Here is a 15,305-nt window from a genome sequence, read left to right on the forward strand (position 1 = left end):
ATGTATAACTGAATCACTGTGTATACCTGAAACTAACACAGCATTGTTAATCAACTATGCTCCAATATAAAGTAAAAATTAAAAGAACAGAAAATCTGCATTTGTATGTGCAATCTCCAAATCTGTCAACATCAGCAATAAATTTGCATGTTTTTAAAACATTATAAATACTGCTGACAAAGGTCTGTATAGTCAAAGTTACGCTTTTTCCAGTAGTCATGTATGGATGTGAGAGTTGGACTATAAAGAAGGCTGAGTGCTGAAGAATTGATGCTTTTGAACTGCGGTGTTAGAGAAAACTCTTGAGAGTTCCTTGGACAGCAAGGAGATCAAACCAGCCAATCCTAAAGGAAATCAGTCCTGAATATTCATTGGAAGGACTGATGCTGAAGCTGAAACTCCAATACTTTGGCCACCTGATGTGAAGAACTGACTCAATGGAAAAGACCTGATGCTGTGAAAGATTGAAGACAAGAGGAGAAGGTTGACAGAGGATGAGATGGTTGGATGGCATCACCGACTCAACAGGCATGAGTTTGAATAAGTTCCAGGAGTTCGTGATGGACAGGGAAGCCCGGCGTACTGTAGTCCTTGGGGTCAGAAAGAGCTGGACATGACTGAGCAACTGAACTGAACTGATAAATATTCATTCAAGCATTTCATTTATTTTAAGTCCATCAACAGGTGAACCAATCAGTAGAGGTAAGAGGTAGGACAGTGGTCATCCCTGGTACAGGAACAGTGTCCAGAAGGGAGTATGGGTATGGCCCTGGGGACTCTGGAACCACTATTACACAGGGATGTGGCTTGTGAAAATTCATCAGGGTGCACACTTAACAATCGGTACACTTTTTTGTAGGCATATGAATAAAAGTTACCAAAGAAATACATATATATGTATATATGCGTGTGCTAAGTTGCTTCAGTCATGTCCAACTCTTTGAGACCCCAGAGACTATAGCCCCCAGCCTCCTTTGTCCATGGGGATTCTCCAGACAAGAATACTTGAGTGGGTTGTCATGCCCTCCTCCAGGGGATCTTCCCGACCCGGGGATCGATCCCACATCTTCTGTGGCTCCTGCATTGGCAGGTGGGTTCTTTACTACTAAAGCCACCTGGCAAGCCCAAGTGTATATATATGTATATATACACATATATATAGGTCAGATATACAGATAAAATTTATTTTCTTTAGCTATTATTTTCTTCAAATAATACGGAAAAGAGTACACTTCCTGGAAACAATGGAGGGCTGTTTTGGATAAAGTATACAGGAATCAAGGCCATGCAGAGAGGTAGCTGAAACAGCAGAATTCCTTCAGGTGCTTCAATTTCTCTACAGTTTCTCCCAGTGTTGGGATCGGGGTGAGATGTGCTGACAGGTGCTCGCAGGCAGAAGATGTCATTCAGAAGGATCGATGCACGTGGTGGTTCTGGCATGGGTCAGGGGTGGCGACAGCAGGGCTAAGGCCCGAGTTCTTGGTGGAGGGTAGGAACTCCACGGGCCAGGGCTGCTCAGGGGGAAGACCTTCTCCTGCCAGCTACTGGGGATGATACACAACAGGGAGTGTACAGAGCGGGGGCAAGGCCGGCTAGGTGTCAGCTGATGCGGTAGCAGAAGATCGCAGAGGGTTTCAGTGTCATGAAAACTAAGAACCTGAGTGTCCTGCTCGTGGTGGGCAGCTTCCAGGAACAGGTGAGACAAAGAGATGGGCTGGCAAATGGGGATATGGAGAGGGGCTGAGGTCAGAAAAGGAGCATCAGAGATACAGATCTTATCTCGGAAGGGCATGGGGGATGACGCCAGAGGCTGGGGTCAGTGCGGGGTGACATGCATGAAAACCACCAGCACCCATGCAAATGTCTTTGCAACAGAGACAAGGCTGAGACTGAGCATAAATTGGGGCAGAAAAAGAGGAAAAAAATATAATCTTGGGGACACTTTAATATAGAAAAGCCTGTGTTTGGGGTGGGGTGGGTAGAAAGAAATAACAAAGGACAGGGCTTAATCTGCTCCAGAAGGAATGTCCTGTTGCATTTCAGCCCGGGAGAGAAGCTCCTAGTCGTGGAGTTTGAAGGGCCCTCAGGAAGGCCTTGAGTTCAAGGAGCTGAGCCACCTACAGACACAGGTGGATGACAGTGGTCATCTCTGTGAGTGCCCCTTTCCTCCTCTGCAGACTAGGGGAACTCACACAAGAAACAGGCTGCTAAGACGAAACAGGCTCCAGCCGCTGGCTGGCACACAGCATGCCTGGCTCGCTAAAGAGGGGCTGTTTTCTCTCCCTACTGCGTCACCTAGTAACTGACATCCCCTTTCCTTCCTTCTTCTCAGCTTTCTCTGGAACATCCCCAGAAAAGTGAAATACAAAATCACATTTCTTAATTTTCACTATTTTATTGCACACTCCTTTGTCTCCTTCCAATGGTTTTTAGATGTATTAGTGGTTTTTGTCCTGAACTTGCTCTGACACCTCTTTGAATCTGTAGATTTTAGTTCACCGATGAACACAGGCCCCTCAAGGACAAGCTCATGTCTCTTGATTTTTCCTGGGACCTCAAGTGCTGCCTAGGAGAACCCTCGATAAAAGGAAGTGCTCAAACAGGGCATTTTAAGGGCACTGATACAGTTCTGCTGTTGTTGAGTCACTAAGTCCTGTCCGACTCTTTGCGACCCCATGGATTGCACCATGCCAGGGCTTCCCTGTCCTTCACTATCTCCTGGAGTTTGCTCAAACTCATGTCCATTGATGCTGTTGTGTATGACACACTAAAGATGGATATGCGTCGTTATATACTTGTCAAAACCCATAAAATGTGTAACATCAGACGTGAATCCTGATGCAAACTAAGGATTTTGGACGATGGTGGTTCATCAGTGGGAAAAAAAGTGCAACTCTGGGGCTGCAGGTCGATGGTGGGTGGAGTGTGTGGTACTTGTGAGAGGCAGGGTGTATACAGTGTTTTCACTCAATTTCGCTGTGAATATAAAACTGCTCTAAAAAATAAAGAGTATGTATATGTTTTTAAAAGGAAATACTCAACCAGAACTTCCCTGGTGGTCCAGCAGTTAAGTCCACACTTTCACAGCAGGGGGCATGGGTTCAATCCCTAGTCAGGGAACTAAGATCTCACATGCCATACAGTGTGGCAAATAAACAAACAAATAAATAAATGCAAGGTCTCTTTCTATATATAAAGTAAGCACAGTGGCTCAGTGGTAAAGAATCCGTCTGCTTTTGCAGGAAATGAGGCTGGAGCCACAGGTTCGATCTGGAATATCATCTGGAATAGGAAATTGCAACCCACTCCAGGATTCTTGCCTAAGAAATGCCTTGGGCAGAGGAGCCTAGTTGGCTACAGTCTATGGGGTCGAAAAGAGTCAGACACAAGTTAGCAACTAAACAACAACAACGAAGTAAGTGTTTGCTGGGTAAGCTTTTATTTAAGGTACACATAATTTATAAGAATGTATTATTCATTGACTAGCAGTGTAGTGCATGCTCATTCATGTCCGACTCTTTTCGACCCTGTGGACTGTAAGCCCACCTGGCTCCTCTGTCCATGTAATTTTCCAGGCAAGAAGACTGGAGTGGATTGCCATTTCCTTTTCCAGGGAAATGAGTATCTCTAGTGGCTCAGGGGTAAAGCATCTGCCTGCAGTGCAGGTAGACCTGGGTTCGATCCCTGGGTCAGGAAGACCCTCGGGAGGAGGAAATGGCAGCCCACTCCAGTACCTTTGCCCAGAAAATCCCATGGACGCAAGAGCCCGGTAGGCTATAGTCCATGGGGTTGCAAAGAGTCGGACACGACTGAGTGACTTCACTTTACTTTCCCTTTCCAGGGGATCTTTCCAACTCAGGGATCGAACCTGCATCTCTTGTGTCTCCTGCACTGGCAGGCAGATTCTTTACCACAAGTTCCACCTGGGAAGCCCTCATTGACGATAGAAAAAGACTTAAAATGGTCACCTTTCCCTTCTTCCAATAAGCATTTCAAGTCCATGACAATGTGAGGAGAGCGCCTTACCTTGCTCTCCTACCCCAGATCGCACACACATACTTGGGCATCTATAAATGCTCTTTGCTGGGACAGGATGTTTATTTCTTTGTGGATCTGTGTTAACTGCAGCACCAGCACACGCAAAGTGCCTGGAGAATGAAACAGTCAGAGGAAGGACCAGCATTTGAGTGGAATGGCTGGGCATGCTGAGCCAGGGTGCGTTTCCAGTCAGAAGGGGAGGGTTTCCAGCCAGAAGGAGGAGGACTAGTAGGGAGAGACCTTTTAGCTGGGGATGAGGGAGACGCACCAGGAGTGATCTGGAGGTTACCTTTCTCTGTCAGCTGGGTGTGTGGTCTCCCTCAGGGAGATTACTTTAATGGACATGTGGGCCAAGTCCTGTGTTTCTTCAGCATCTCCTGTGGCAGTAAGCAATGTCCTAAATGAGTCCCTGCACTTTTAGGACAGGTCATCTCCTGCACCTCTGAATAAACTTTCAGGACAAAGCTGTGTGTGCTCAGTGTCTGTGTCTGACTCTTTGCGACCTCATGGGGTGTAGCCCACTAGCTCCTCTGTCCATGAAATCTTCCAGGCAAGAACACTGGAGTAGGTTGTCATTTCCTTTTCCAAGGGACCTTCCTGACCCATATCTCTTACATCTCCTGCATTGGCAGACGGATTCTTTACCAATTGCACGCCACCTGAGAAAGCCAAGGCTGCCCTCATCCAAACCCACAGCAGAATTCTCAGCGCCACCGTGTAAAGCTCATCCCGAGAGAAGCTCGGATTCTGCCTGAAAAAGGTCAGCTTATTAGTGCGGGCCCCCCCTGCCCCCGCTCTCCAGATGCCCGCCGGTGTGGCTGGAGGAGCAGAAAGGCGGCTTCCAGGCTGCCGGTGAAGACATTCCTTCCCCTTAGAGGCAGAGGCAGCTGCAGGCTGCGGGCAAGGGGCAAAGAGACCAAGGGCGCCCAGGACAGCGTGTCCCCGAGGACCCCAAGAGCGCCGTGGGGATGGGCTGGGGAGGACGGGCCCTGACCTCAGTCCAGCAGAGACCCAGGATTGGTAAGGGGGCTGAGAATTACTGGGTTTTCCTTGCCCTCCTCTCCTGTCCTTTGGTGTCTTCTCCATCTCTTCATCCTGTCACTTAAAGGGTCACATTATAGTAATGAACCTATTTTTGGTTTTCTACTTGCTGAACTGCATTTTAAATATCCCTTATAGAAGTCAATGAACTGAGAATTACATATTTCATCCCCAGTCCACCCCATCCCACCCCCAAAAGAGAAAGGTGAGGAGTGGTGGTGAGGAGAAGAAAGCAAAGAACCATGCAGGTTGAAAATGGTCCCACTCTCTTCCCCACCCACAATAAGGCCCTAAAAAGACAAAGCTTCCACACACAGGTCTACAGAATTCATTCATTCAGACGCACGTCCGACACCGCGGACAATGGAAAGGCAGACTCAGACTCCAGCGTCCTCACTGCTCCACCCAACAGAGGCAAACGTTCAAAGAGACACAGATCAGCAGAAAAGCCCAGTTTGAAAAGCGGCTCACAGCATCCGCGAAGCTCGCGGGAAGGATGCGCAGCAGCTAGAAGCCCGGCTCGGCCGCGGGCGGGCCCGCCCCACTCTGGGCGGGTCCACCCCTAAGACGGACTACCATTGGCCTCCCGGCTCCTGCTCGGGCCAATCAGCGTGGGGCCATGCCCGCCGGCACCACCCACTGCGAGCGCGGGATGCTTGACCCAGCTGCGCCCAACAGGTGAAGCCCGAGCGCGGCGTCTCCGCTGTCACGTGGCCCTGGCCGGCGACCCGCTGGGCCGAGGGGCAGCCGGGCCGCGGGCCCCGCCCCCGACACGAGGCGGCGCCGCCATCTGCTTCCTCCGACCAGATGCGGGGGTCTCACGCGACCCAGGGGCCGTGCGCTCTAGTACCCGAGGCCAGCCGGCCAAGAAGCCGCGTCTCGCGCTCTTGACTGCGCCTCGCCCACCCCCTCTAGATCCGGGGGCTCCGCGCAAACACCCCTATGGCTGCCAGAGAGCAGACACGTGGCCTGTCGGGCCTGCTGGGACTTGTTGGCCACTTCTGTCACCAGACCCTCCCTCCCGCCCCCATTCATTAAGTCGAGTGTGCGTGAAAAATCTTATCTTCCCAGTGTATATGTACCTTTTTTCCTTCCACTCTCCATTTGTTGCCCCAAGCTTCATGTTGCCCAAAACTATCTTTCCAAGTTTTGTGAGTTTCTAAGCGACTATAATCTTGTTAAGTATTGTGTGGCAAAGACCTGGGGGAAAAAAACAACAGGAATTCTGGATCATGTGCCCCCAAGTTGCTTGATGAACGCATATGGCATCATTCACATCTACTCAAAGGGTAGTTTAAAAGAAGTGACCCCTTGGCAATAAATAGTCTAGCTTGGGCTGAAATGCAGTGTACAAAAACGAGAGCCTTAACACATTTGCCATAGTTAGGACAAAAATATTTTTGTGCCAAGAGTTTATCTGTTCTGTAACAAATGTATCAACTTAAAGTCACAGCAAATTCTTGTCTACACACACACACACACACACACTTTTAAAATGCAACAGAAAATATAAATGCCTTGCTGGCAGTACTCTTTATGCCAGTTCTCTCTCTTCAGACCCGGACTCATAATTTTTAAAAGCAGCTCTCTTTGGGAGGCAACAAAGTGCACTTCAGCTTTGTAATTTAAATATGCTTCATACTTGACACAGTGAAGCACAATTTTTTAATACCCCAGTAAACTTAGGCTACTTTTAGTATTTTTCAAGTCACAAAACGGGTATTTAAGGGAAGAATTTCAGATATAAAGGAAACCAATGTCACTCTTATCTCCATACTGAGAAAATTAATAGGGGATTTTATTAGCATTAGATGTATTTTCACAGTCTTTTGGCTGGAATGAAAATTATTTATTAACATATCAGTAAGCTGGTAATTGCTCCTCACATCCTAAACTTTTCCCCAAATCTAAAATCCGAAAGAAAAAGCAACATACGCTAATATCAGTTTTATTTGATGTTAGTTTTATTTTGGTATAGTTTGAGGAGAATAGAGAATAGGCGAGTTCTAACAAGGTCATCTTTAAAAAAAATATATATATATATATATATATATATATATATATTTTAAAGTTTTAAGTTCTATTCCCAAAGAGTTTTCAAAGATATCAGTATCTTATTTCTTTTTGGTCATGGTAAATGTTTTCATTTGAGGTAGGCAGCATATTGTATTCATTACCATTGAAAATATGCCACATACTTGGGGAATTCATTTTGCTGGGATGCCTGACTATCCCAACAGCTTAGCACTGAAATTTCCCTTACTCTCTGGAATCACTGACTGTTAAAAGAGAGAAGTAAGTAGCACCCTATTTGGGAACTAAGTCTATTCACAGCAAAAGAAGTGCTCATTATGCTGTGCCTTGAGACTGGACATTTTGTGTTTCTGTCAATCAACTTAATTTCCATGTTCATAGAATTGAGAGCATAAAGTATTCAAAAACTACTGACATAGAAAGCCATGGGCAGGCAGCCCTGGTCATGTATTTCAGTCCTGAAGCTTCAAATAAATGCTTTTTTTTTTTTTTTTTTTAATTCTTGGCGTGCTTTTAATTCTAAATAATTTTGGTGATTCAAAGAGTCATCTCATATAATCAGAAAACCTTATGTCCTACAACATTTTCAACAAAACAGTATATCAGCATATATATCTGGAGTGAGGTTTTTGTGACATATTGATTTTTCAAACTATCAGAAGTTTTTCTTCAGACAAAAAATAATAACAGCAAAGCAGGAAAAAAAAAACCAGAAGCTTGTGATGGGTTACTTTAAAAACTATCTAGCAATAAATACAACTTTAGCTAGGAAAAATATCTTTTATAATATAAAATATATTTATATTTATAAAAGATAAATATTTATAAATATTAGTCTACATTAAGTTGAAAATTTTCAATAATCTGGCTCCATTAAAAAAGCAAAATCTAGTTTAGTAGCTTAGTCAAGTTACAGTATTCTATTTTGATACATATTTTTAATAACGTGGGTTGCAACCTGATTTTTTAGAGACGAGTTCAATAATAGCATATCATTTGGAAAATAATAAGTGTAATTTAATTCATGAACTTCAGCATTTTATTTACCTAAAACAAATAGGTTGCTATTTAATATTGACTATTTTATTAACTCAGAGCATCTGGGAAAACACTTATGATTAGGTTAATTTATGTTATATTTTCCCCTCAACTTGTAAAAGATTAATCAACCATTTTATGGTCTAATTTAGGTGCCTAATTGAAAACAGAATCCAACACATGCTACACTGTCTTGCTAATAAATCTTGACAGCTTTGTAACAAGATGGTTTGTATTTCAAATTGTTGCATATAAATGTAGATTTTTGATCTTCACTCAGCAGCTTGAAGCGAGCTGCATATTTGATTTAAACTGGAATGAAAAAATGCAATTACTTCAAAAAAGATTATCCCCAATCAGGTCTTATCTTAAAGTTCGCTTAGGGAAGACAGAAACAGTCTTTGCCACCAAGTTTCTGAAAACAGACTAGACAAAGAGGGGAGAAATTAGTTTTCTCAGCATTTGTTAAATTTAAAATGTAGGGAAAGTTGCTATTTTCAGGTATAAGCTTTCCAGACAGAGATTTCTGAAGTTACTGGGTTTTAGATTCTAATACTAAAGCACTCTACTCAAAATGGTAATGGTCTTCTGGCTAAGAAGTCCACATTTTCAGTCTTGATTTGAAGCACTGCACATTTTTAAATGAATAAATTCATTCCAGGAGTTTCTGGAATATCTCCTTTAACCCTGTGTTCTCCCACGTCTCCCAGCCTTAAAAGAGGACAAATATAGGAGAATAAACTTCCTCTCAGTGGGGACACTTGCCGTGTTTTCTCTGTCTTTATGCTTGGGGATATTTGTGTCATGTTAGTGACTCCACTGATTCTCCCTGTCTGGTGCAGGCAGAGAAAGCAAACTGCCCAGGTGATGTAATTACCCTCACTTGGTTATAAACTAACTTTGGATGTCCTTACTGTTACTATCCTGTTCTGGAGCTGGTCTTCTTTTACGCTAAATGACAAAGTGAGCAACCCTCGTTGAGGTCACTGGAGGTACAACAGAAAACTCAAACACTTAAAAAAAAAAAACAACTCAGCAACTCAGTTATGAATTCATCATATATGACCAATATCACGTGTTGTCACTTAAGCAAGGGAGAATGGCACAGTGACCTCTGGAGCAGGACTCCCTGGGTTGGTGTTATCAGCTTTGCCACTTTCTAGCTGTGAGACCTCAGGCCAGTGTCTTAACCTCTCTGTGCCTGTGTTTCCTCATCTGCAAAAGTACAGGCTTCCCAAGATCATGATGAGGATTAAATTTGCTAATCCTGTAAAACCTGAAACAGTTCCTGGCACATAGGGAAAACATTCAGTAAGTGTTAGCTGCCAACCTTACTTAACTACACACACTGCACTTTTTTTTTTTAGTGTGGCCACAGCATTAAAATGTCAGTTTAGTTTTTATAGCCAAACATGGAAAGAAGAGTCAAGGTGGAAAGTCTAAGGAATATTTCCATATATTAAAAAAAAAAATAGTTACACCATATTTGGCTAACTTAAATCCCAAACTGAGGTCATTCAAATTTGTGACAATCTATGAAACCTAAACCAAATCAAAAAGAGAAACTTATTAAAGAATATATACTTAATTTTGGGCTTCCCTGGTGGCTCAGATGATAAAGAATCTGCCTGCAATACAGGAGACCTGGGTTCCATCTCTGGATGAGGAAGATTCCCTGGAGAAGGAACTGGCTACCGACTCCAGTATTCTTGCCTGGGAAAACCCATGGACAGAGGAGCCTGGAGGGTTACAGTCCATGGGGTTGCCAAGAGCCAGACAGGACTGACTGACTGGCACAGTTTAAATCAATGTTGAAAGCCTAAATGTACTGGGTGGGTGTTTCTCCATCTTGGCAAGTGTGAGGTTCTCTTGAACCACCTGTCTCTGTATTTCAAACACTATCACCCCCTGCAACAGAAGGTAAGGGCCAGTTTCAAGAGAAGTCCTAAGTCCCTCCCGTGGGATCCTCATAAGTACCTGCTAAATTTGGGAGGCCAGATTCAAGAGTAAGCTGAGTGATGAACTGGAAAAGTAAACCCAGAAGAGTTTGCATCCCCGACTAAAACAGACTCTTAGGTTGAAGGGCAGCAGTGAAGAAAGCAGTGACTGAGCACGCAGGCAGGAAAGACGTGGCAAACTCCCCGACTTCTGGCTGATGGCAGGTCAGCACCGCATCGCCACCATTGTGGGCTCCATCCCACCAGGATCCCGCCCAATGGTGTCTCGTTTTGCCACGTCAAAGCAACTACTATCAACTTGGGAGCCTTCAAGCAAATCTGCCCAGGCCTTGGGTTGCCGGTTAGGCCCGCACCCGGGCTGTGTATCAGTCCCTGAAACTTACTAACCGCTCCCTCAGACACAGGCAGAATCTCCTTCTCCAACCCATGACCGATGCTGACCCTTGGATTCAACCATCCATCCTTGCCTTTGGAATGTCTCCCCTGTTTCCTATTTTCCAGCTTTGAGGATTTGTTTTAACTACTTGCTTCTGAACTGCAACGCCGGCTAATTATTATTTATACTCTTCTCCAATCCAGTTTCTGATGGCACAGACGGAGCCGAGCAGTGCTCCTCTAGCGAGCAGCAGACTGGGGCCCGCGGACAGAACTCCGCGGGGCGGGGGAAGAAGGGAGCTTGCTCCCTGGACACAGGATTTTAGGAAAAGCCTTCTGGGTTAGGCTTCTTCTCCCGGTGTGGTCTGTTTTTCAAGTTAAAACGGCCACCTTCAAAATAATTAAGTCCACACATTTGCCCAGACATTCAGAATATTCCAAGTTAATTTAAAAGTTGTAAGTAAGCAGATGGCATTGAAAAGATTCCTTAATCCACTAACCCTGCGGCCACGCACCGCGTGGATCGAGGCAGCCCCGGAACCCAGCTTTGGGGGTGAGCTGCGACGTTTACAGTTCGCTCCTCCCGCCGCGCTCCGCTGGGTCATCGCCGCGGGCGCTGGGCCTCCGGGCCGGACAGTCCGACCCATCAGTGTAGCCAAGTGACTGTGGGGGATAAGGCACTTCCCGCCTGCCCCCTCGACCCGCTCCCGCCCCGAGGCCCGGCCAAGCCCCCGCGCCCCCCAAGTCCAGCCGCCCCGGGGGCCACGATGCGAGCGGCTGCAGGCGCGCGGCCAGCCTTTCCAGGGCGACTTCGTTCTTTATTCAGCATTTTGAGTCAATCAAAAGGAACGTGGCAGGTGGAGGGCGGCCGCCCAGGAGCCTGCGCGAGTCTTCCTGTGGGGATTTCCACTGCCTGCCCAGGTGCTGCTGGAACCGCCCGACATTAAGGATTCAGTTCTTTTCCTGTCAGTTCCTCCCAGCCCGGCCCCCCGGCGCGTCTGATCTCTGAAAACGCCGGACTGCCTCCGGCCTACGAAGGGTTCTACCTGGAGGGCGCTAGTAACAAGCCTGCCTGTCCCAGCCCCCGGAATCGTTATCCCCCGAGGAGGAGGGGCGGTGGTGGCTGGAATAATTACAACAATACAGTCGATAACAATAGCCGGCAATTAGCGCGGCCCCCATCTGCCAGCCAGGCACCCGCACGCGCCGGCGCAGTCGCTCCTTCGCGCGCCGCCCGGAGCGCAGGTGAGGGCGCCGAGGACTCCCGCTAGCTGCCGGGGTCGGGACGAGCATCCAGGCGCCGGGCTCCAGAGCCACCATTCTCAACAACCGGTGTCCAGGGCCTGGGGACGGTGGGAAGGGTGACTGTCACGGCTGGCTAAACCTCGAGACTTGGGCAACTCCTGACAATAATAAACGTTAGGACAAAAGGGAGGGGAGGGCGAGGCTGGGGAGAGAGCGGTTTTAATCCGCTCGGCCAGCCCCCTTTTATCTTTCGAGCTCTCCCGGTCCCCAAAGAGGGGATGGGGGCAGGGATGGGGTTTGGTTCGACTCTCTTCTTTTGTTTTCCGAAATCCCCAGCCTCTTGCAGGCTGATTGGACCTGGAGGGGTGCTGGCGAGTCGAGGGAGTTATGTTTGTGGGGGTCGGAGGCAGTGACCGGGGAGAAGGGCCGGACCCCTGGTTGGCGTGAGACCGGAATCTGGACCCCTAGCTCACCCCCGTCTCACCGGAAACTCAACCAACCCAACATCTCACCCTCAAAGACTGCGGGAGGCCTTGGTAAGAGGTCGCGATTATGACCCCCGGGGGGTGGGTGGCAATGTCCCTTTGGAGCCGCACCCATAACCCGACCCGAGAACCGAGTTTACGGAAGCCCACGCAACCCGCATTTCTCAAATCCATGCACCCATAATATTCTTTGCACCCCGGCGCTTCAAGGGCCAGCGGAGACACGCGTCCCTGCCCCGGGTCTCTCAGCGTCCGGGCCGGGGAGGCGGAAACCGGTGGGCCGTGCCCCGGGCGCCTGGAAGCCTTCAAAGCTGCGCGCCTCCCGCCGGCTGCAGTGCGCGCCTTTGCCCGACAGGGACCAGCACCGCTCCACGCGCCGCGCGCCTGCCCGCTCGCCCTCCGGAGCCCAGGCTGCCGGGCCGCGAGCGGTCTGACCCCCTTCGGAAAGTGAACGGACTGCCTGCGGCCTCCGCAGCACGGTGTAGCTCCCACCCTATCCCCATCCGGACAGCAGAAGCTGCTCTAGAAGTTGGTCTGGGGCGGAGACCGTCCCGGATCCGAGAGGAAAAATAAAACACTAGATTCGTTTGAGAGGTGGCCTCAGTTAGAGGGTTGCGCGCTTTTCTGAGCACCTTCCCAGTCGCTGGCCTCCCTCCTTGAGGAAAGATCGCAGGACTAATCCCTAGGCACCGTGGGCCGCTGAGCCTGGAGAAGTGTCTCCAGACTGGGGCGAGAGCGGAGCCCAGCGCACCCCGTAAGGCGCTGCGGGCCAGCACCGCGCGGTCGTCGCTCGGTTCCCCTTCCCGCCCGGGTGGTCCGAAGTTGTACCCCTGTCAGCTCCCCGGTGTACATGCCACGCCTGCGTCCTCTCCCAGTCAGGATCGCGGCTGGAGCCCCTGGCCCTGCCCGGGACACTCACCGGTACCAGGCGAGGCCCTTGTCGTAGCTGCGGTCGAAGAAGTGGGGCTCTGCGCCCACGGCGCGCACGTCGGGGTGCACGCGCAGGAACTCCAGCAGCGCCCGCGTGCCGCCCTTCTTCACGCCGATGATGATGGCCTGCGGCAGCTGCTTGCTCCCGGACCCGCTGAAGAAGCTAGAGATGGGGCTGGGGGAGTCCGGCGTCTCGGGGCTCTGCTCCTCCTGGCTCGCGGCGCCTGCGGCCATCTCTTCGCCCGCAGCCGACTGGGTGGCTGGCGAAGCCGGGAACGGCAGCCTCGGGGGAGGCCCGTCGGGACCCAGGGCCGGCGGGGCGTGGGCGGCGCGGGACCCGGAGCCCAGCAGCAGCAGCCCGGGCGCGGCGGCGCAGGAGCCGGCGCACGAGTAGACGAGCAAGTAGAGCCAGACGCAGAGCATGGCGAACAGCAGCGCGAGCCTCCTCCTCACCGGCGGCGGGGGCGGCGGCGGCTGCGGCAGGAGCCGGCCGGGGACATCGAGGCAGGACCGGCCGCCGCTCAGGCGCTGCCCCATGCGCTGCCCGCGCGCGCGGCGAGGGGCATGGCTCAGCACATGGCGCAGGGCCCGCCGGAGCAGGGAGCGCGGCGAGAGTTCCCTGGACGCCGGGCGGTTCGGCTTATTGGCCCCGCGCGCCCGCGGTCGCCGCTGTTGCTCTGCCCCAGGTGGCGGCGGCAGCTGCACTGCCGGCGGCTTTTGACATGTTGCCGGGAGGAGCCACAACTGGAACGAAGGTCGGGTGGTGGCAACTGCCGGCCTGGGACTGCGACGCCGCGCTCGGGGCCGGCAGAGCTCCGCACTCCGGCGTTCCGACCCCTCTGGACTGTGCGCGCCGCACAGCCGCTCGCCGGGGCTGCCTCCTCACGGTCCTGTGAACCGAGCTCTGAGAGCAGCCCCGGCGCTTCCCCTGCGGAGGCTGCGAAGGAGGACTGCGCAGGAAGAGCGCCAGAGACCGAAGCAGAGTGGGCGGGTCCGGCCACCGGGAGTGATGGGTCACTCCACCTACCAGAAACCCGGAGCGGCATGCAAATCCCGCCGCTTCGCTGAGGGTTCGGCAGCCAACCAGCTCCCGGAACATGGGGGTGTGGAAAGGCTCTGGGAGCGGTGGAGAGCAATCGGGGGCTGCTGTTGGCTGAGAGACAAGGGGCGGGCCTGGAGGGGCGGAACCAGGGGCTGGTGACAGACGCAGCTGGGAGTAAGGATGCTGGAGAGACCGCGCGAGCAGGGAAAGCGCCGACCTACCGATCGCTGCACCCCGGCGCCCGCACGCACTTCCGCACTCGTTCCCCAGGAGCCGGGCTCGGCTGCATTTGCTCCTGTGTGCGGACACGCGTCCCCATACAGATGGTTCGCGGGCGGGATGGTGGTGTGTGCGCGCGTTAGAAGTAGGGAAGGGGTGGAAGCGCAAGAGTCTGGCCGGAGATGCCCGCCCACCCTACTCCGGGACTCGGAGGGGGGCCCTTCCGGAACTGGCAAGGGTTTAGGAAGTTTAAGTGGAAATCGCTGTCGAACTTTTTTCTTTTTTAAAGTCTCCTTCTTACTGTTTGCTGGGAGTTGATCTCTCTCGGGCAGCAGGTTAACGCAATCGATGGATGGTTAGATAGTTCCTGAGAAACTATCCTTAGGAAAAATTCTTCCCTTGCTTCCCAAAGGGCTGGAGAAAGGTCGGGAGAAACTAACAGGGAGTTAAAGGCTGTGGGAATTTTTCCCGGCGCCGAAAAGTGTGTGTGAAAGTTTTGTCCGGATATGAGTTGTTGGGTATGTTGGAAAACGTTCTCTTCCCTTCCCATGAATAAATATCAAAGCCAACATTCCCCTGCATCAGGAGTCGGTTTGATTTGCTGACCTGTTACACGAAGTATTAGGTGTTTTTTCTGTGTCAAAAGTCAACTCGGAGCAAATCGATCCCGGAGTTGCACTTAAAGTCAACTCCAAGTCTCTTGCCTAGAGTTTCCTCCGTAGAGTGACCCGTCCCGGCCTGGCGGCGGCCTCGCTGCTGCATTGATGCGCCGCGTTCCGGTTGGAAGCTTCTGTTCACCCCGGCGGCACTCAGGAAGTTCTGGATGAGAAAACTCGGCCCCAGAGGGGTCAGCGGGCTTCCCACGCTTGGCCCCGCGTGGTTCCGGGACAGAACCTTCCT

The 15,305-nt window shown here is 50.5% G+C and overlaps 1 protein-coding gene across 1 annotated transcript in view; it reads right to left on the minus strand.

Moving 5' to 3' along the window:
• Positions 1-13,731, minus strand: part of HS3ST3B1 (heparan sulfate-glucosamine 3-sulfotransferase 3B1) — a 40,676-nt gene extending 26,945 nt beyond the window's left edge. The window contains exon 1 of the mRNA XM_055576470.1: positions 13,134-13,731. Coding sequence (XP_055432445.1) covers positions 13,134-13,681 — 548 coding nt within the window. The 5' untranslated portion in view covers positions 13,682-13,731. The remainder of the gene's footprint in view (positions 1-13,133) is intronic.
• Between the last annotated feature and the right edge of the window lie 1,574 nt (positions 13,732-15,305).

This window comes from Bubalus kerabau, chromosome 4, assembly GCF_029407905.1.
Source record: "Bubalus kerabau isolate K-KA32 ecotype Philippines breed swamp buffalo chromosome 4, PCC_UOA_SB_1v2, whole genome shotgun sequence".
NCBI classification, from domain to species: Eukaryota; Metazoa; Chordata; class Mammalia; order Artiodactyla; family Bovidae; genus Bubalus; species Bubalus kerabau.